Source organism: Mesitornis unicolor, unplaced genomic scaffold (assembly GCF_000695765.1).
Source record: "Mesitornis unicolor isolate BGI_N332 unplaced genomic scaffold, ASM69576v1 scaffold19535, whole genome shotgun sequence".
Lineage (NCBI taxonomy): Eukaryota > Metazoa > Chordata > Aves > Mesitornithiformes > Mesitornithidae > Mesitornis > Mesitornis unicolor.
Window position 1 is genome coordinate 65 of NW_010187832.1, and position 22,920 is coordinate 22,984.

The 22,920-nt window shown below is 40.0% G+C and overlaps 1 protein-coding gene across 1 annotated transcript in view; it reads right to left on the reverse strand.

Moving 5' to 3' along the window:
- Nucleotides 1–713: 713 nt before the first annotated feature.
- The window catches only part of RAPGEF4 (Rap guanine nucleotide exchange factor (GEF) 4), a 54,063-nt gene continuing 31,856 nt past the window's right edge, over nt 714–22,920 (reverse strand). The window contains exons 8-18 of the mRNA XM_010185598.1: nt 20,165–20,249; nt 17,218–17,278; nt 16,394–16,470; nt 15,133–15,279; nt 13,747–13,862; nt 10,450–10,538; nt 8,140–8,218; nt 2,965–3,115; nt 1,556–1,644; nt 1,056–1,086; nt 714–821 (exon numbers count right to left, since the gene is read on the reverse strand). Coding sequence (XP_010183900.1) covers nt 714–821; nt 1,056–1,086; nt 1,556–1,644; nt 2,965–3,115; nt 8,140–8,218; nt 10,450–10,538; nt 13,747–13,862; nt 15,133–15,279; nt 16,394–16,470; nt 17,218–17,278; nt 20,165–20,249 — 1,033 coding nt within the window. The remainder of the gene's footprint in view (nt 822–1,055; nt 1,087–1,555; nt 1,645–2,964; nt 3,116–8,139; nt 8,219–10,449; nt 10,539–13,746; nt 13,863–15,132; nt 15,280–16,393; nt 16,471–17,217; nt 17,279–20,164; nt 20,250–22,920) is intronic.

Here is a 22,920-nt window from a genome sequence, read left to right on the forward strand (position 1 = left end):
TGTGATGAAGATGCACCGAAACAACCATAGTGAGAGTGGCCCTAGCACTTTCCAAGACATCCTCAGATTTATGAGTTTTAAGGGGTATGTATCTTCGTTTACAATGAACGGATCTCATCAGCAGAGCTCAGGATTTTGTTCACATAGCAGTGCTTTAACCTGCCTGAAGTAAAGGACAATATGAAAAGCCAGTGCAACTGAAAATTATATTCTGATACACTGCTGTAAATTTTACCGTGATGTCTTCAGAGAATCAAACAATGGCAATAGGGCAAACCAGCAGATTTTGTTTTCCAGGCTGTGTGTCACAGGGCAGAGATCCATGGCATGGTTATTAGCTGCACTCCTATCTTGCAAAGAAGCAGCTATACATGTTAGCTCAAACTATGTAGGGGAGACAGAGCCTCAGACACGACCTTCAGCACCCACTATTACCTGCATGGGCCCTGCCTGTACTGGTTCTTACCTGTTTTGTTCATTCTCTAAGTTAGAGGTTTTTACATCTTCCTCTGAGGAAGCACAGTGTTTGACAGCACAAGTAACTAAGGAAAAAGAGCAGGAGCACTTCTAATCAGTGATGGGGAATGTTGGGCTAGCAAAAGCAAGCAGAGTTTGCTTCAGGCCAGGCTTCAAAACTGTAAGTAGCTACTTCTGTTTATCCTTAGACTTTCTTTTGAGGGGAAGAGACAAATTTACTGCCAATGTCAGTGGCTCTAGAAAACTTTGCAGAGAAGGAACTCACCTTCGTCACTGCCCCTGATAGGCTGGCGTTTCTGTGCTCTGTCATCACTTGTGTTGAACAGCTGCAGAAGAACTTTGTGCTGAAAAGGAATCATCAGGATTCACATTAATGCGAAAAGAAACACGAGGTAGACATGAGGTAAAGTGGATCAATGACAAGGAAAAGAGTAGCAATGCAAAATTTGACACTTAAAGTTCGACGTTATTTCTCAATGTGTTGTTGTAATATATCTATGACTGCTAAAGAGAGGATGCTTATGGATTTGCTGTGGTAAAGCTTTTACTTTAGAAAATGGACAAATAAATGATCTTACCTTCTTTTGTGGTGCTTTAGGTTCTTCAGAACTGTAAAAAGGTAAAACACAGAAGAGAGAATTAAATATTACCCAAAAGATTTCATGTCCAAAATCACCTATAGAACATGGACCACTTGTCAGACTACAGTATCATCATATTCATGTTTGCATATACAAAGGAAGACTAGATAACACCAAAGTTAATCTATGACCAAGGCAGGGAAAATACTGCATGCACTCCATGTGAGCATGAAATAAGCATCCAGTTTAGTTTCAATGGTGTGTTCGTAATTTCCTATTCCTTCTGTCAACCTTTTAATGAGAATTTGGTGTTTGCAAGAATGATGTGGGAAGCGAGGGCCACAGACATTCATCCAAACAAGCTTGCATGCAAACATTCAGTCTCGTATGACCAAGTGCCATTAACAATATGCAATATTGTTATAAGCAATAAATTTTCTTCATCTATCTATTGAGAAAAAGGGCAGAGAAAGGAAAGAAGCAAAAACTGTTCTTACACTTGCTTCACAATTTTCTCTAGCTCTGGAAGTTGCTCCTTTAGTGCTGCAATCATTCTAGTATCATCTGATACAGATACGTAAAATTCCTGTAAATGATACAGAATACTCTTTAAATTCCTGCAGGGGTAGATGAGCAGTACTTAGGACAGAGGATTATGAGATGACATCTGATAGCTTAATGATTTGAAGAATTATACTCTGCATAAAGGAACACATGCTGGGCCCACCCTCTATTACTTCTACTTGTTTCTCTCCAGCTGATTTAAAGCAAGAGTTCTACATGCAGAAGTGAGGCCTGATAAGGCCTCTTAGCTCACCGAGTAACCACTGACTGCTTGTGCAAAAACTGCTCGTGCATTTTCACATTATTAAGGATACAGACTATAAAATTAGCAAATAATTTACATGATAGTTTGGGGTTTTTCTTTTTCCCCACTGCTGTTGTAGTCCTTAGTGGTTCATTTGCTACGGAGTCGTTGACTCTCAGCTACTCCAGTCCACTGTGATATTACCCTCCTCTAAACCCTACTCAAACCTATTCCTTCCACACCTACATAAGACTGATCCAAAAAAAGGATCTACATGCTTGCAACTAGTAATTTTTCTTAACTTTAACTTCTGAACTAAAGAAAAACATTCTGTCTGTCTCCAAAGCTTGTCTATCATGAAAAGCTTTCCCATGTGGACCATGTGTCTGTCGTACTTAAGGCTCCTGTCTGTTCGCCTCTGCTAACTCTTTTCTTAGAATCAGTTTTAAGCTCTTTGGGGTAAGAACTTCCATGCAGCCAGTAACAAATGGGATTGTGATCCTTAAAGATAATATCTAATAATAATGATGACCATGATGACTTAACATGACGCTGGCAGTGCATCTTATCTTAGAAATACAAGGATATGGCACCTACCACAAAGACCTTACAACCAATGTCTGAGGAATTAAATTATTTTAAGGGATCAGAAGGGTTCTGAAGACAAAGTACAGCTTTCATTCAAATGGAAAGGATTTTTGGTTTTGCAGAGTGAGAACCTTCCAGCTCCTCCCTGGCACACCTCAGGCAGGCACAAACCGCCCTCCAGTTCAACCCGTAAAGCCTCTGAACTATTCACAAGAATACACTAAAAAAAGCAAAATCATCTATTGCTATAAAGCAGTCTACCCATGCAGTGCTTCGAAAAGGGTCTGCAACTCTGGCAGGTATTTTCAGAGGTCCAGAGGCTGACAACCGTTCAGGCACAGTTGTAGTGCGTATACTGTGTGCAGGTGAAACCGAGAAAACACAGTTAGTAGTTTGCACTTTGAAATGACCCGCTTCTCTTTAGCTCATAACAGAATGCTGCAGACCAGGAACAGGCTTTCAGCTTATCTTGCTTGATAGGTGCTTTTCAGTGCAACAATTCCTTTATACCTCCAAAAAGGCCATTGCTGCTTCATCTTCTTGCAGTAAATCTCCATATAAAGCAGCCCACTGCAGAACCAGCCGAATGACTCGCCTTTTATTGTTGAGGGCGTAATCCATTTTCTCCTGCTCTGTACCCTGGGAAGGCTGGGCATGATAGGTGCATCGGTGTCAAGGAAAACGCTCAGTGATAGGAAATATCAAATGAATTCACAAACAACCGACTTCCAACAAGCCATTTTCAGGGTGTTCAAACATAACATTCCAATGTATACTTTTGATTTCTGACTCAGCTAGCATAAAGACTTGCGAACCTTTCACGTTCATACAAAAAAGCAGAGAGACTGAATTCTCTAAAAAGCACAGGAGCGATCACAATCTCACCACAGAGACGGCTGCTGTAGGGGAGCAGAACAGAAATGACACTTGGAACAATACAGGAGAGGATTAACTGTGGAGATGGAAGAAGGATATTTCTCCCTGTTCTCCTTTGGAGACAGCGTAAGAAAAAGATAAATGTCACTGTGTTTATCAACAATTCCAGTCATCCACCTGTGAGGAAGTCTGCTGGAATGAACCACCAGCATTACTCCTTTTGTTTTTAGAAGTTACCGTAACCCAAGGTGAACCTCAGTTCATCATGGTAGGGAGACCCAGAAGCTTACAGCCTAGACTGGCTATAGAGATATGGGGTAAAATAACACATTCTGTAGTAGCCTCATTTAACATATGAGGAAATCAGAAGTTTCCACTCTATCGAACAGAGCACATGTTGGACACGATACTTGGTGATAAACAATAAAAAAGGGAAACATTTCATTGACCTTTTTCATGATGAAGTGTCAATACTACAAAAATATGCAAATACCAAATAGGCCAAAAGTAAAGGAAGAAACCAATAAAAAAATAGAGGCACAATGGGCAATAAACGGAGATAATTCTGGCCTTTGACCCATTTGAGAATGAAGAAGAATCCTCAGAAGAAACAGGATCTAACAACTGGTGTGCCCACTTCTCACTGATCAGAGGTTAATGACACATGTTTAAACTGTTTCCCAGTAAGCTGATTGCTGAGTTCACATTCAGCCAGTAAGCACAGAATGAGGGCAGTGACATCTTTGACTTGTCTTCGTGGATATAAAACTTTTGATTCTGGATTGTCATGAATAACACCACTCTCAATTATACAGCAATGATTAATATCAAATTACTGACATTTCCTTCACTCAGAGAGAAGTCCAGCATCCTTTCAAAGCGCACTTTCAGCTGCTCTAATAAAATACTTAAAATTATTAATTAGAAAATTAAACTATTAATTAGAAACCAAAATTATTCTAAGCTATTTAGTTTAAGCTTCTCATTTAGAAGCTCATCTCTAACAACTGCTAATATACTTAATACTAATAAAATATAATGGGAAAAAATACCTATTAATTCACACTTTCCAAATGATCCTCCTGCCTAAGACCCCTGCAGAGAGTTGATCTGCTTCCAAGGTTACCGGGGCACGCACCTGACTAACGAACTTTTAGCAATCTGCATTTTAATTTCATTAAGAAAAGTTCAAAATTACTAGAGAGCTAAACATGTCAGTGCATTTCTAGCAGTAAATAAGTCAAAAGGTCCTAAGAAGTAAATAATGTATTGTAAACTATGTGCTCTAATGTCTCAGGGAGCAAGTTTAATATTCTACTGAGTCATTTTTCTACCTTTCAAACACTGCAACTATTTAATGTACTTTCACTTTCTTATTAACTGACTCACCACAGGCATTAGTAATTTTTCTGTATTTATACTGCTTATTTCTATTAATTGCTCTTTTATTAACATTACTACAGGGAAAGTCCATAAAGGGTTCTCCCATTTTTACAGGACCTACAGGATGCAGCTTCACTGCAGTAAAATATCATGAACACTTGCACCAAGTGTCCAACAACTGTAAAATATTGATCAACATCAGCATGGTTAGAGTTCAATTTACATATTTCTAATTATGTCGAGCATGAAGCAATTCTGAAGTCTGTTCTTCCCTGCATGGGAACACTTAACAATACCAGGAGCTGTGCAAAATCAGCACCCATTCCTACAGCAGAACACAAACTATTTTGCTGGCATGATGGTAAACAGGAAACAAGCTAAAGGACTATCACCTACAGAGAGCAAAAGAGGAGTTTATACTTCATGAGTATTTAGACAATATTCCTTTAAAGATGCATACATGTTTACACACTTGCACTATACCAAGTGTACTTTTGAAGATGCTGCTCTATTTCAGGTTTGCTTTTGGGCTTTGTCCCTTTGTGCCGTCTCCCTCTGACAAGCCGTAACTCTAAAAATGTGTCCATTTGATTTTTTAATATTGCAGGATCCATAGACTTTAATCACTGAAAAAGAGCGTTGTGGTTTAACCTGGCAAGCAGCTAAAACACCATGCAGTTCATTTGCAAACCCTGCCCTCTCCCTGGTGGGATGGGGAAAGGAATCAGGAGATTTAAGGTAAAAAAACTCGCAAGTTGAGATAAAGACTATTTGATAATTAAAACAACCCAAACTGAAATAATAACTATGCCAATTAATTGTAACAAGAATAGGAACAATGATAATAAAGCAATCCAAGTTATACTCCTGTCTCAAACAGCAGCCACTGGGCGTACGCCAACAAAACCACGACAAGGGAGCGGTGAGCCTCAGGAAGAAGAGGAGCTGCCATCACGAAAGGGAAGAGAAGGGACTGAAGGGGCCAAAGAGGATGAAGGAGAAGTGGAAGGACTGAAGAAGAGGAGAGGTCATCCCCAGCAAACTCCCCAATTTATAGCGAGTGTGACGTTTATGAGACAGAATACATCTGTATTGGTCAGCTTGGATCACACCCGGATCATGTCCTGGGTCACCTGTCCCAGACAGTCCTGGGGTTTCACTTCCTCCTCTTTCTCTTGTGCAGAGAGAAGGGGAAAAAAAAAAAGGCAAAAGAAGCTCTAACCATAGGTGCAGGTGAAACCTTGAAAAATGTAAATACTGGTCATTTATCGTATCCGTCCCAGCATAAACCCGAGATAAACTCTTCATATCAGCTTGTGTTCGTTAAGGTGAACACTGCAGTTTTCTCAGAAATCCAGCTCTGCTGAAACTTTAAAAGGGAATTCTACAGTTCAACCCCAGCACAACCAGGACACCAAGGGCCAGCACAGTATAAACACTGAATCCACAGCAAGTAATGATGTTACTCAGCCAAAACGGTGAACTGTCCATTCCCTTCAGGATTAAGGAATTTACATATGACAAAATGCTGCTGTAAAAGAAGTGAAAAGCCAAATGATTTATACTCTGCACAGTGCTTGAAAGCACTACGGTGGTCTGGCTCTACTCATACTTGCATGTCGCCAGCTAAAATAGTATCCTCAGTGGGTGTAGGAAAATAAGACTTGTATTGATTCAAAATTGGGAGCTGGAGCAAAACTAGTGTCGCTGGCTGAATCACCTTTCTTCTCTTCCTGTTTTAATTTCCTCACTGAGCGTAACTAATCTGTCCTTGGCCTAACAGCACCGGTAAACATTTCTGTAGAGAGATTTTGCTCAAAAAAGATGAGCTTTGTTAGCAACCTTTCAGCTCTAAAGATAAATTTCAGTGGTACAATCAACAGAGCGGTTTGGTTTTCCATATTCAGAATGGACCAAACAAACAATAACTCAGCTCCAGGAAAAGCCAGCCCTAAAGCAGTGGGATACCAGGTACTTTCAGCCCTCCTCTCTGAAAAGAATTAGCACGATGCCTGCCAGGACCCCCTTAAGACTATGATCTTAGCCTCCTCTCCAGAACAGGCTTCGTCACGAGCAAATACTTACACAGACGTGACACCATCACTTTGATCTTTAGAAAAGCTTTTCACCTATAAACGATGAGGTCCATTTTGCTTACGCATCTGATTTTCCCAGTGATTGGCGATCAGAGATACACTATTAACACTGAGGATAGACAAGTCCAAGTCTCAAATGGACTGACTGAATAATATGAGCTAGATAAAGCAGGGGAAAAAAAAGAAACCCAATATAAAAAATGCTGTCCTTTTCTTCCCCTCTCAAAGCTGTCAGCGACAGCATTTCATAATACTTTTGACATCCAAAACTATGTGGTTTTGGAAAATGTGTTTGTTTCAGGTGTACGAACAATTTTCTGCAGACCAGTTTTATGGGTCCAAAGGTTTTCAGAACAATTACTGTCCTTGCCAGGAGTAACACAAATGGATTCTCAAGCTTGCCAGACAAGGACACGATGCTCTGTTTTGCAGTTTCAGGGTGTTAGCTCTCCCAGATGTCACTCGCCCCACTGAGCTTCAAGGAAAGTACACTTTCATACCAATCTGATTCTGAAAAAATAAATAGGGAATTGAAGTTATTATACCCCTGTCAGAATTCTATAAAACAGAAAACATTATATGTTTATTTAATGTTCCCAGTCATTTGATAGCTTCAAGTTACTGTGCACAAGGAAAACTCTCAGTGACCAACAGCTCCCCAGACTAAATGACCTGCCAGGAATGGACTGATGGGACATTTCACAGGCAGAGAGCACAAGTGTCACATCCTGCTCTCGAAGCTACCCCCTGTAAGCTTTCATCTCCTAGCTATTCGCATGCAATTGAAACTCCTTGTTAACATTAATAGACTATTATTATAGATCATTATTCTTTTATTCATAACTACTATGACGGTATTTAGGAACTATTTACTTACTCTACTAGCTTGGGCACCATTTTGCTTGAGGCAGTTTGCAGTTTGTAATCTGTAAGTGGACCATTGAAATCACCAGTACATAATGACCTCAGTTAAAAACTAGATGCTGCAGTTCAGCAAAAACCAAGAAAGACAGAAAGGATACAGGAAAGGTAATCCAAACTTTTATGTCATTTCACTTATCTGGTGCAGGGACAGCACATTTCCTTCCCTTGGAACAATAACCAGCACAGGAAAGATACCGTTTTCACGCTCCAGGACTGTATCTCATCATGGGTATACACTAACCGTGTCACAGTTGTTGAGCTATGGACAGCTGTTACTGTGAGAACCTACCCACAGGGCACAGCCTCCGTGAAACGGGATGTACTTCTTGGGAGAGGGAAGCTTCAGTCTCGTCACTGATAGGGATAGCTGTCAAAGGGATGAAACTTCTTCCTTACAAAAGGATATTGTGCCATCAAGGCTGGGCAGAGCTGACTATTTGGCATAAAAACACAGTGCATCATAATAAAATCATTTAAAACAGAATCTGTGAAAAGAGAAGAATGAAAACAGTCAATTAAACCCCTGCAAACAGTTTGGAGATCACAAGGATGAGTTTTCTTTCAGCTAAAATATCTTATTAGTCCTCTGCAGTTAATAAAGGGGCCTTTTTGCACTCTCTTTGTAGGCATTAAGTACAGAAATATTAAGCTTATACCCTTGGGTGAATGAATTTTATTGCACTTACATTAACAGGCATTTGCCTGTGTCAAAGGGAAATGTGGCACTACAAAAAAGCCCAATCCATCTGTGCTAAAGTGAAACACCTGGATATACTTCTCTACAAGTGTAGAGATCTTAGCATAAAAAGAACCAGGCTTGCCACACCTGGATACCTAAGAAGCGCTGCTTCATTTGGCTTTAGAGAACTACAACAGCAGACAGCACATTTAGTGCATGCTACACAGGAGAGGGCAAATAATTTAACTCTTTGCTGATTTCCTAGCACTGAGCAGAAGGCCTAAAAGAGGTAAGGGACAGTCAAATTTCTGTTTTCATTTTGATTCACAAATATCCCAGCTGCTACATTTACATTCAAACTCATATGAACAATATGACTGACATTTTCTCCGATCATTTAAAAGGATCTGTGGGTAGTGCTGGTGATAATCCCAGTTTGCCTTATCTCTGTGACAACAAGAAGGATTTATAAAGTCTGACTGCAGACATCAGAATAAGGTTGGCAGTGAGAATAAACTTTATTTTACTTTTAAACTACGCAAGTCTGATATGGAATCACCGAGAAACAATAAACACAATACCCTGGGGTACCATTTCTACAGTGCAACTTCTGAGATAAGAGAAACATTTAAAAACCCTGAAAGTAAGGGATGTCAGAAGAAACATGGTGAGATAACTGTGTAATGTAATATTACATCATTGCTTCCACTGAAATTCATATATGAAAATATCTCTCGGTTGACAAAACTCACCTCCAGAAAGGTGGGACTTTTTCTTTCCGTAATGTCCAAAGCAAAGTGGATTTTAACTGCTCTTAAATTAAAGGGGTGCATAAACTAAAAATTTTAGTTTCTAGCACTCTGAGCTTCAATATCCTAAAAATTTGTCTGTGAATTGTGACATTTTGTATCCCATTAGGATATAGGTATAACCTTGTAATTGGATGTTTTGGGGAAAAGTTTTAACAGCTTTAAAAAAACAATTCATTTTAGAAAGCTGTATAATACATGCATACTATGAATAGTGAACTTGTGATTATATACTTGCAGGCTTAAAGAACAACACTCTGCTTGTAATCCTGATAAACAAGTATCTGTGAAAAGGGTAATTTTTATACTTAAAAGTGGTTAAAACATGCACTGTAAAAGGATTTCTGTCATCTTTCAATTCTTCCACCATTCATGGACCACTAGACAGGTTTTTCCAATACTATGAGGTCAATAACAGATTAACTGGATTTAATGACACCTCTGAATATATACTTCTTAGACACCTGCAATGTAAAGAGAACTTGCCACAGTGATATTATGTAGCTTAATATAAAAGTCTCTGCATTATCATAATTAGGAGGAAATTTTTGTGCTTGACTTTCTTTAAAAAGTAAAATACTAATAGCAACTCAGCAAATCTCTGTATCCCTGCATGTAAACTCCCTGTTCTCTCTACACCAATGAAAAGCAGCCTAATAAGTACAGCAACAGTAACCTGCATTCTTGGCACTTGCCCATAGTGTGCTGAGTTCTCTTTTGAGTAACAGTAACAATTGCTCTTCCTCTGCACATGGGAAAGTATCACAGACAACTGATTTAAATTGTGATCCTGTAAATGCAATGTGGATATGAAAATTTGGGAATACTTATACTGGCATAATGCAATGGCTGGAGGTATCAAGCTAGTTCACAGCCATAAGAGACATCCAGAACAAGAACTATGAGTACCATCACCACTGGGTGGTAATGCATGCTCTGTCCTGGCCTAACTGAAGTCATGACTGGTGCTCTGGCACTGAGTGGTCTTAGATTTTGCCGTTCTACTCTGAACCAAAAATACAAACACGACAGAATGGTCTAGGACGAGTGGACTGTTATCTTTAATTCTGGATTTCCTAGGTTTTCTTGGGGTTGTTTCAGAGCAGTGGATAGTTCTTATTCTGGGAAAAACTACCAGGAGCTGCTTTTCAAAGCATCACATCACAGTGTTCCCCTAGCAAGACCGTCTTATGCAGTAATAATAGCACAGCCTTTGTCAAGTAGATACCTGTTGCTTCATTTAAGGTTGCTTCAAGGCGCATAGTTTCTAGAAAGTGCTCTAAAATTTTCTCTGGGGTTCCTGACATCACAATATACCTGATGGAGGGAAGGAAGCAGTTAGTGTCTCATAGGCAAAACAGTAACCAAGAAACAGTTGTGTGGCAGTAAGAAGACCAGGACTGGTGAGTGCCAGTGTACAAACACCTGCTCTGACCAGAATCTCTGCGTGGCTTAGGACAAGATCATTCACAGTCTTACCTGACTTCCTCTCTGTCAAATGTGAGCAGTAACCCTTTCCACCCTAGCCAGGGCATGTGAGATGAGACAGCCCTCACCCCACACAAGTACTCCAGTGTAACACCACCACAGTTACAGAGCTGCACTGCTGCAAACCTGGGGAAGTGCGATCAGAAATGCTTCTCCACTGTGAATAAATCTGCAGTCATTAGAGGGTCTTAACAGACTTCCTAGGAGCATGAAATGAGAACTGGTGTGTATCAGTGTCAGAGCAAGGCAATCATTTCTTTCGGCACCACTGGCAGGAGTTGGTCTGAGAAGATGGGGGCGGATAATGAAATACGCTGTATCTTCAAATTAGTGCAACGCCTTAGATAGCTGAAGTAAGTAAGTTTTTCAAGTGGATAAACTTTGGATTGTACCATTTCCTGGAGCAAATTTAGGAAGGTGAGAGAACTAACGCAATAGTCAGGTTTTTGTGCTTCATGCAAAATCACTGGCAAGATTTTAAGTACCAGCAGAATATCATAGGATATTGCTACACTTGTCCTGTCATCTTTTTTTTTCTTTCCTTTTTTTTAATCTTTTCCTCCATTCTTTCAATCTTTGCATCTTTTTTCCCCCCTTTTTTTTTTTTGAAATCCAACTGATAAAGTATGAAACTTAAAAAAAAAAAGAAAGAAAGAAAAAACCCCGAGAAGTGAAGATACTCTGCTCCTGCTGAGAAATAAGTGGTGGAGCTGAGCTCCTGGGAGCTCCTCCGCACTTTGAGCGCTGACCGTCACAGTTCTTTTACCTGCCAACCCCTTTGGAAGAACTGTATTGATGTCCCAAGAACACAAACACTTGTTAAGCCAGTGCACATTCTCGCAGAGATCCTAACCAAGTATCTAAGTGAGTGAAGCAGAGAAATCACAGGTTGCTGTACTCTGAATATGAAAGTGAAAATGAACAGTGAAGTGACTTGCAGGGCTGCTGAATTCATCCTGCATGAGTGTGATCACCCATAAAGAGTTAGATCTTGGGAGTGAGGACTTCAGAGCTAGTCCTTCGAAGCGAAACTGTCACTGTTTGAAAGCACGGCTCGGGGAGCTATGTAGGAGCTGTGCCTCCTCAGTAGAGGGGGTAGCAGAATCCAAACCACGACTGAGAGGATCTGCTCCCAAAGTGAAGTTTTTCCCAAGACTAAGATGAAGACAGTTCAGTGAGTTTCTTGGTTGACTGGATATCTCAGGAAACAACTTGGGGATGCAGACCATTTCTCTAGTGAAAATGCCATGCACCTGCTTAGGGAGCAAAGCCCAAAGGGCAGCTCATCTGAAGACATCAGAGACATAAGCTACCCAATTAACAGCAAAGCAGCAAGCTTTTTAGAAAAGGTCCCCGTTAGGCTTCTCTTTTGGGCACAGTGATTTTCAAAAGTACTGAACACTTGACTAACACATTCCAGTAACACATTCTGGAAGTCAGAATACGTAACTTTGATTTGGATCCCCAAGCATAAAGGTGGCCACCTACTCTATTTACTAACAAAAGAAACAAATGAAATGTCATCTTCGAAAACTCTCTTCAAGACCTTTTAAACAAAAAGACACTGCCAACACACTGTTAACCAAGTGATCTGACTGCTGAAAAGCAGACTGAACTTGCAAGTAGCTTCCTCTTTTGTGTAGCTTATGTCCATTTGTCATTGTTATTGGCCAAAGCTCCCTTGCTGGCACACACATAGTACCCAAAAGCTGACCTCATGCAGAAAATACTGACAGTAATGAAATTCTGAGCTTTACCTGCAAATATTCCTGGAATGTAAGCTCTAAAATACAGCCTAACTTCATCAGGAACCATCAATGTTGCTAGCTATTTTTATCAAATGCTGAACAAGAAAATGTTAAATAATACAAATAATGCTGGTGCAAAGAGTTTGCAAGGAAGGTGGTGTTTGACGTATGTTTAAATGAAACTTTAACGTTTGAAAGCATGAAAAATCTCTCAGACCCAAGAAAATGGATTTAAATCTATGACCAAGTTGCTGTGCATTGCAGCTGCTGCTGTAAATCCACCAGCTGCAGCCACGTTCCCTTCATTTGGACAAAAAAAATCGTCATAAGAGTACATGTCTTCCTGGTAGCATACTTTGTTTTTCTAATAGATCAAGTGAAAGATGAAATGGCAGTTTCTGAAATATGTGAAATGTGCATATAAAATACAAGGAATGGTTTATTCAACCTTTCACAGATCTTTACAAATATTTACATTTAGTTACGCAGATAAAATAGGTACATGAAATTCCAGATCAGATAAAATCTGTACCCAAAATATCTCCTGGTAAATTCGCTCTTTCTTTGAGAAAAAGTAAGGGCCAGGGTAAAGCATTCAAAACTTGCTGGTGCTTATTTTGATGAAGTTGTTTGAGCGTCTCTGAAGAAAATGGTGCATCCATTTGCAAATAACACATTTACAAAGTCTTTAGGGGTTTTACCAACATTTGGAATGATAATAGCCTTGCTCTGCTCTTATCACAGTAGTATCCGAACAGAACTGTACGTTTTTCCTTTCAGTAAGACAGTAAAGAAAATATAATGAATATTGTTATTACAGTGCAAACCTATTCTGCAAGATAAGCTGTGCGGCTTTCATTGCATGAGATCTTCGTTTTGTATATAAATTGGACCTCGCAGACTCCCATTGGAATCCAGAGCTCAAAATCCAAAATGAGAATATCTGTACTTAACAATAAAACAAGGTATTTTCCTCACATCTTTTACACAGCTTAACAGGGTTTCAGCATTCTCCGTGTGCAGTCTATTTAGAAGCTATTACAGGAGATAAGTATTTACAGTGAGATCTTTAGAGAATTACTGTGTAAAGACATAGAGCTGGTGTGCTGCTGAAAATGGATCTATTATCCAGCATGGGGCATGTGATCAGCTGATGATTAAAAAAAAAGAAAACTCCATATGCACTGCATTCTTCCATAGAAAGGGGGAATATGCTATTGTTTGGATAATCACACCATATGAAAAGGTTAATCATTGTCTGACATTTGCACTACTGAATGAAAACATACTTGTGCTGAGGCTGTGAATTTCCTTGATTAGAAACTCTGTTTCCTGCTGGGATCTTCTCCAACACCAAGACATCTTGGTCATGTTCTTTGAGTCTCACTGTATTTGCTTCCACATCCTGCAAGACAAGTTACTTTTAATAAAATAATTGCACCCGCTTTGGCTGATTAGTTACTCTGAAAAAGTGCATGACTTTCAAACACAAAAGACTCTGGGGTTGGTTCTTTTCCCCTGTATTTATGTGTCTTTCTTCTGCTTTTCTCACAGGTAGAATCAAGAGGGAAGCAGTGGCACTGGGGGAAGAGACAGAGAATCGTGGGAGGGACTGGAGGAAAAACCATGAGAAAAATCTTTGGCTATGGCAATGAAAAAAAGTTTGCCAAAAACCAGAGCCTCAGCCCCAAATGTTCCATATGTAATATAATCTCTATCCTCACTTACATATTAACAGTATTATCTATAATCTGACTTTTCTTTTTAAAAAACCCAACAAAATAAAATGGGACTTAAAAATGGTAAGTCTTAGATCATTAAACTGTGAGTAAACTTTTCATTTTCTACTACCAGATCATAGTATAAAAAGAAAAAAAAATTAAATAAAATGTGCATTCAAACAACACAGATGAAAATCAGTAAGACCACAGACTTTGATCTTCTTTGAAGTATCAATGAAAGCTAAATCAGCTGGGAGTCTCCATGGCCAACCTGATCTTAGTGTCAGTGGGATCCTCATTCCCTCTTGTATGGCAAACACCATCCTATGTCATTTTTCTAGCACAGTGCTCTGTCTGGACTGGTTTTATTGCTACAACACTGGGCAGGTATATATTCGAATACAGGATGATACTGGTTATGACTTCCTGTACTGTAAGTGATTGTGAAGCAGCCTCTATTACAGCTGGACTTTGGAATAACTGTAACATTAATCTGGGAATATCTTCTAGATGTCTCTGATAAAGACATCTGTGTATTTACCTGTAGTTTATTTCAGTTGTTACTTGATTATGCCTTGAAACTACTAAGTTTCAGGTACCTGGCACTGACTTATCTGGGAGAACATGTGATCTCGTTTTATTCAGTGTTTGGATGGAAGATCACCCAGAAATCCTGGACAGCAGATGGAAAAACTGGCAAATTCTAGACCACAGAAATGTAAGAGACAAAAGACATGTGGTCCCATTTTCATGGCTGAGCTAGGAACAGCAGAAGAGGAAAGATGATTAATATATTCTTTACTTGATCTTCTGGACTGTTACATCTCTGTTCTGCAATTAGGGACACTTCAGACAAGGTTATCAACATCAATATATCCACAGAAATAAGGCAGACTCTAGAAAAATCTGCAAGTTCTGATCTCATGCTATTGGGGTGGCCCTTCCCACTCTTACCCTGAGGATCCTGTTGAAGTCCTCCTTGTCCACTCTCAAGAAGTGGCAGTTGTCTTCACGCAGAACAATGGATGCTGCCCTGGGAGCATCATTCACAAGCGCTAACTTGCCAAAATCATCTCCTTCGTGTAGAGTACATACCACACCCTGCACAGAGCAAAACATTTACATGCAGAAACCCGTCATTACTTTGGATTCTATTGAAAGTCCTATATAAACACTGGACTTTACAAAACAAATCTATTTGGCAGGAAACCAACAGCGAAAACAATGACTAGGAAACAATACTTGATAGTTGGTTATTACTATTACTAAAGAAAGACAAGAATAGAAAAGAATTGGCCTGTTCTCTGAAATTACATTCAGCTTGAAGGACTCTTCTTGCATTGCTGAAGACAGAAAGTCATTGAGTTGTTTGGTTTTTATTTAAAGAGGCCCTAAAAATAAGATCAAGTTTGCGGAAATAACATATAACACCACATCCTCAGTTGGTGTAAATCAGCAGCGCTTAATTCACTCCAGTTTAGAGTAACAGATGAGCTGGCCCACCCAGTGATGTAAAAACTGTAGCTAGATATGGGTTACTTAGGAACAGGCTTAGCACCAGGGCCTCTGTGCTGGATTTTGGTGAAATGCTTAGTGTTCAGATTGGAGGATCCTCAGCTGCAGAATGAGCAATCAGTAGAGAAGCAGGGATTTTTAAAGACCCAGTGATTGTTGTGTAGGACCAAAATCCTATTTTATGCCTTGAAAAATCTCTCTCATACACAGGAAATTTAATAGAGATGCTTTTCAGTCTCTAGTTTAACTAAAATGAAGCGCTAGCATCAAACTGGGAGGGGTTCATCCAACCTGAGAACCAGAAGTCACAAAGCAGTGCTTCTGTCAGACATGCCTGACACGTGTGAGAGAAGTCAGTCACACAGAGACAAGAGACTATGGTGGTAAAGAGATAGGGCAAAAACCTCTGTGAGATGGAAGGCTGGAAATTCACCCAAATCCAGCAAATTACTTTGTCCTAAAGATACTGATGTAACTCTGCTGAATTATATGCAGAAAGTGTGTAATAGATCCCCAAAATTGTACAGCAATCAACTGGAAGTATAATCAGTGAAACCACTGGATCATTTCTTAATAAAATTTTATTCAATCTGTTTCCTCAGACAAAGCAATTTTGCTCTAAATTAAACTGTATTTCTTCAAAGTTTACTCTTACAAGTCCAATATTAAGAATCATATAAAAAAGCTTCTGAAAAGATACCTTGCCATAAATGACTACGTTTACTGATCCCTTTAGGATAATGTACCAAGAAGTACCTTCTTCTCCCTGATTAAATACTACAAGAGAGAGAAAAGATTTTATGGTGAGAATAAAGTTATTCAAAATATAAATGGGCCAGATTCTGCACCCAATAAAGTTCAAGGTAACCCTGCTGCAGCCATACGAATGTCTCCCTTGAGAAAGGGCATACTGTGGTTTTTAAAGCAATGCCTTCAGATTTTAGAAAAGAAAACCCACATCCATATAGTAGGTTTTTTATTACACTGATGTGAAGGTTGCTTTTATTTTCCATGACAATTGCAGCAACTGCTTTATCAGTACAAGTCAGGTTATCAGTTACTGATCAGTACACAGATTTAGATGCCACCAATAGCACCACGTTCTAACCCAATTCTCTGGTGGCTGTGAATTTGACATTCATTTGCTACAATTTCTCAGTATACAAAGGTTTGAGTAATTCAACATTTTAAATCCTTTATTTCGTGCAGCAAGATTTTTTTTTTTTAAATACAAGGATAATATTAAAATACATTTTAAATAGAGATCGGTCCAACGCAAAATTCTAGATAAAAACACACCCAAATTGTAGGCAATACACACAAGCAGCCAAGGATACAACATTAATTTTGGTACGACTTTGCTGCAACTGGCAACCGACTAAGCCAACATCTATCACCCCAGGTTTTGAACACTTAATGCCAGTTAGGTTTGAAGAGTGCATCCAAGTTTTTCTCTCGTTTAAACATTAATAATGTTTATGCCACAGATGAGAAAGAAGATCTGACAGGACTCCATTTACTTACAGACCGTTCCTGCTTTGGGATGTGACTCAAAAATGAGGACACCTGCTAATTCTCGCTTTACCTGTAAAATAAAGAGAGAGAAATCACAGTTTTTATATGCATCTTATTCTTCCTGGTGAAAGGAAGTCACATACCATGCCTCAGTCGCTGCTCTCCTTCCCTCTCCATCATTCGGCACTCATGCAGTCACACAGCCAGACAATGACCTGCTTCACTCGACGTCCTATTTCCTACTGACTGGCTTCACAGAACACGACCCTCTACATTTCCTGGCTCCAAATGGCTCAGACAAGGGCATCATCTTTAAGAGAAACGTCTCCACATCTTTCTTCATACACACATGTGAAACCATCAACAATTAACATTAACGTGATGGAAATTTTCAAATGGTAATAGCTAATCTAGTACAAAAGACAGCTAGCAATTGTTAATTACTCCATGGGGTCTGTGGTACTCCTGTTCTTCCCTGAGAAATCAGTACCTTTGCCCTTGCTGACATAAGCCTGGCCACTTCTGCTGGGTGGAGCTGTGAGGCGCAGCCATCTGGGCCTGCTGAGGCCCCTCTCTGCCTGACAGCCTCCCAGGCAAAATGTCCAGCTCGTGCCTCTTCCAGAATCGGGAGAACATGACGCTGCCATTGTTGTCAGCCTGGCTTTGTGCTGCTCTGGTGTGATTAGCTCTTACGACTGACTGGGCAGTTGCCTCTACTGAGACAGTGTTTACAGCTGCTTCTTCTCACAGTGCACACTGTTGGTGTTACTTTCACAAAACAGCAGCAGCATCGAGAACCTCACATTTACCTGCATTGTGCTGCATGTCTCTCTTAATACAACTGCAAGTCTCCAAGGACTTGGAGGCCAATTTCCAAGCAGTGGGATTCCTGTTTTCAGAAAATGTCAGCTGGTGACAGTCCATGTCTCAGAGGTAGAGCTTACTACCCTGTAACTTAACCGTGCCAAATACAGATCAAAAGCTGGATCCAACATACGTTTAGTAATGGCATTTACACATCATTCTCCTAATTGTTTAAATTGAAAAAAATTTTATGCCATGAAGAAAAACTCAGAGAGGAACTCTCAGATTCTGGACACAATCATAAATGTACCACACCAGCCACCTCTCCTAGAACTCTTTCCTGACAGCCAGTGCAAAATACTCCCTGGTTGCAGTCTGGAGAAGAGGTGCTGGGGCAGGATTTTTTTAGCACACTGACCAGTGAATGCACCCATAGACTGGTGACTTCTATAACAATTTGCTCACCAAACTCTTTTATAACCACTGCCTGAAGGCAATGACACTTTCATAAGGACAGGAAACACATTCTGCGCACTGTAGAGAGCGTTTGTATCCACGTACGCCCTCAGATGTCTCCTCAGTTGTTTCAGTCATTTGCTTCTGCAGTGAATGAATCCTCTTGATGACGCCAAGAATTTGATTTGGTTTTAACACTGTATTATAGAATTGTTTTTCATTCACACATTAACTTCACAGGCTTCTCTGGCAGGGACTAGTTCACCACCATGAGACTTAGAGTTTTATCCCTTTTACTTCCTGCTGCTTGTGGCATATCTAGAAAACTTACTGCTTTAGGAATTATACCTTCCTTAAAATGAATAAACATTCCATTTGCTTTAAAGTTAATTGACCGTGAATCTTCTGGTTCATAGGAGCAATGATGTCTGTTGCTCCTCTGAGAAATTCCACTAAGCTAGTCATGGTTTCTGTCCTCTGCTTTAGTTCAGGCTGCACATCATAGGCTGGCATTTCCAAATACTTACTAAGAGCATGGAATCAACTGCACTTCTTCAAAATGCCAAGTATTTCTTGCAGTCTGTACCATTTGCCATACTTGCTCTACATGCTGCTTGGATTCTGACCTCATGTCTGCATTTCTTCTGAGCTGGAAGTATTTTCTTGTTCTGGGTTATGTCTGTAGTGTCAAGAGTGTTCTCCACCCCCTCCCAGTATCTGTCTGTCCTAGGTAGTTCTGTTGTTTGATTTGAAAATGGTCAGTTCTGGATCTTACAGAAGTCTTTCTTTACATACATCTTTCCTGTATCCCAGAGATGCTTAGGACAGGCTGTTCCCTCTTAGTTCAGTTTCCAACTCTGGATGCGCATTCTTATTGAAAAACACTGCTCAGATGTTTTATGTTTGCACAGAACACTATCTTTCTGTAATGCAGCTTCATAATTAGCTGCATTTGTCCAAGTTAGCTGAGAATTACTGAAAATATTAAGAGCTTCCAAAGAAGCTGCTGTCAAATATAAATCTACTTTTGGACTGGCTTTCTTTTTCTGAAAGCACCCACATCTTGCTGCTCCCAAGTAAAGTGCTATTTAGCTTATTTCAGTTGCCTACACAGTGTGTCAATGGTGGTGAGACTTTTAAACAGTTGCATTCTCTCCTCCAGGCATTTTCTCCATTTCATTTCTTCTTGGTTCTTTGCACTGTTCTTGCCCACTCAGAGAGGAGGTGACTGATGTGAAGTTTCCTCTACTCTAGGACCAAACGCCAACCAGCCAGCACTGCACAGCACACCTTTCTGAACTGTGTAATCCCTCCTCCTAAACTGGATCAAGTCAAGACTTCTTATAGTGCAGGAATTAAACAGCTGTTCTGCAAAAATCAGTAGTGCCACAGTCCCAGGTGCCAGGTTAGATTGCATGCCTCTTAATTTAAATGCAGGTATGGACCCAGACGGAGGCACCTGTGCCAAGTGAGTGAGGTAGGGACTGTGCAGAAACTCATGAAGACCATTATATCTGATATCCAAAAGACAACCTGCATCCACACAGTGCTTGGCTGGTCCTCACAGGTGGGAATAACTTCTTTGAGTGGAAAGTGTAAATGGAAAGGGTTGTAGGTGCTTCAGTTCTAATAAAGCACCAGAAGTCAAAATTTAACATCCCTTTTGGTGATGAGTTATATTTTTTAAACTACTTACCGTGGTGGAAAGATGAGATAAGGCCTTAATGTGAAGGAGTTCTTCATATATAATTTCTAAGTCATCTATAGTTCTCTGGCCAGGCCTATAGAAAGAAGATAAACAGAAGAGCAAAATGCAATAAATGCCCAAAATAAATGTTTTGGAGAAGTACAAACCAACACAAAACGCTGTTGTACTGTCCACTGAAGGGTACATCCTCACTAAACAGGGACTGAATGATGGTTCTGGCTGGAGGGCTGAAACACACAAAGGATGGAAGTGCTATGAAACCACCCGAATGACACCGAGCAGCAGCCATGGCAACCACCTTAGCAAGATCCTGGGTAGGCAGCTTTCCTGATGAAATCAAGTATTCTATACGTAAAATGGTGAGATAAGTCAGAAATGGTACACAGAGATCTGTTCCTTTCAAAAGGACTCCCAAGTGCAGGACCTGCACTGTTTTTCACACACTGCAGCACTAATCGGTTGTAGCAAACATACAGGAGGAGCTGTTTGTAAAGGAGTGCACGAATTTCTGTGGAACAAACTGGAAGAGGCAGCAGTGTATCTTGAAGGGCAGTAAATGGCTGCTATAGAGTTAATGCTGAGTGCTGTTGTTTCGCCACAAAGGTAAATAAGAACCACCCTCAATGGCTTAACTCAAAATACAAGAAACTGCCATTAATAAAAAGCAGGCATTGAAGGTATAATCCTCCTACAGCACAACAAGGAATGAGGCTGCCACTATGACTTGAAATCAGTGCATTTCTGTAGTCTACACACTGGATATTTTTCTGGTTGCTAAAAAAAGGACATAAAAAATACTCTGAGGACTGCCGTGTGTCAGAGATGCTTTGGAGGACCTAATAAACAGTGCTCGTGAGAAGGAATTGTAGGAGATTGTGAGTAAGTCCTAATCTTTTTCCCCCTCACAAGATTCTCTTCAGTTAAAGTGTCTAATACAACTTTATTTTCTAAAGGGACAAATTCTCCTGTGATATAATTTCAGACGGCGCATTGGAGTTACATACACACAGAAAAAGTCGTTTAAAGCATTATCCTAAGTTAGTTTTATAGGACTAGGTCCTCTCAAAAATATGTTTTACATTAGTGAAAAGCAAAATATAAGTAATTAAATCAATGGGCCAAGAACAGCACAAAACAGCAACCTAGTCATGAGAAAGGACAGAGGATAAATTTAAGATGTGAGGAAATGGGACTCAGGAAGTCCAGTCTAGGGGCAGGAGTCTCAAAGGAGAAGGTTTACACCCAGGCTGGGGCACAGTTCCAAACCCCACCCTCTGCAACAGCAGGGTTGAACCTTTGGACACCCCTAAAAGAAATGTCACAATGAACCTTTCTGAAAGAAGTTTTCCTTCTAAGATGTCATTATTACAGGAGATCCTAGCATCCAGAGGATGAGGAAAGTCATATAAAGAAACAGAACGCTCTACAGGTTTTCTGCCTTATCGCCTCTTGTTTCAATGGTCTGTCTAAATCCTGTGTGAGGTAGAGAGAGTACCCAGCACTTGCGTCACGCTGGAGTTATGATGCATCTTCTTCCAAAAGAAGTTTGACAGAGACTCCTTCTGGATGAAGGAAGAACTGAAGAAGCTGTAGAAAACATAAGGACAACTGACACCATCTCTGCGAGGCAAGCTGTAATTTTCCTCTGTTCTTCACTTGCCAATGACATGCATTTATTATTACCCACATTAAAGACCAATTTAGACCAAAAAAACCCACGTTTTGGATGAAATTACTCTTTTCTCATACGGAATGGAATAAACTGTTAAGGGAGAAACAGCAGCTCTCTGCTTTGGTGCTGCTGTGCCCCCTAGTGACTCCAAATACTCCTTACTCTCTCTAAACCCGGCTGGAAATTACAAGGCTGCCACTCCTAGTGATTTCTGTGAGGCAGCAGCAGCTTCATTAAGTACAGAATAAAGCTAAGCCAGTACTAGCGACCTTTCACTGGAGATTTAAGAAACACAAGGTAAGGATTTTAACAAATCGTACTTTCCATAGGATGGAACAACTTTAATTTTATTACCTGCTTGCAAAACCAGCGCGTCTTGTAAAATGGGAGACCGTAGTCTAACAAATTTCTACATGAAATTGAAACATAAAAGGATGATGTCTTACTACACCAGATCTCTATCAAGACGAAAGGGTACACTCTTCTTTCAGTATGTCTATTTACCTCCTGCGTTAGCACACTGGGAGGACTGGCAATCTACAGTGGGTGTACCCAGTCTTTACTTCTGCAGATGTCACGTGGAGAGATATTAGGCATTACTGCTTCTGTAAAACCTGTGTGGTGACCCACTGATGTTGATTTGTAGGATCCTGCTGTGTAAAGACCTAGTTTCTGCAGGGGACACATTCTAACAGCAATAGCTGGTTATAGACAGGATAATAAATGGAATAGGCAGAGAACAAGGCTGCACATTAATGGACAGGAGAACTCAGGTGATATTAAGTGATCAATAAAAACTGTTCAGTGTTTGGAGAATTTACCAAGGTCGGAGACACTGAGCTTCTCTGTGACTAGGATGTTGACAATAACATAGTATTTTGCCATTGGTAAACCATGTAACACGAGCAATATAATTATTTTTATTACACAGCTAACCAGAAAATTCTCAGATAGTAAGAACAAGGGAAAAAATCAGAGACCCCGTAACATTGTAATTCTATGTATTTCCAAAGTGCAAATTTTGTCTTCACGTACCATACAGAATATATGGAAGATATGAAACATTTTACCC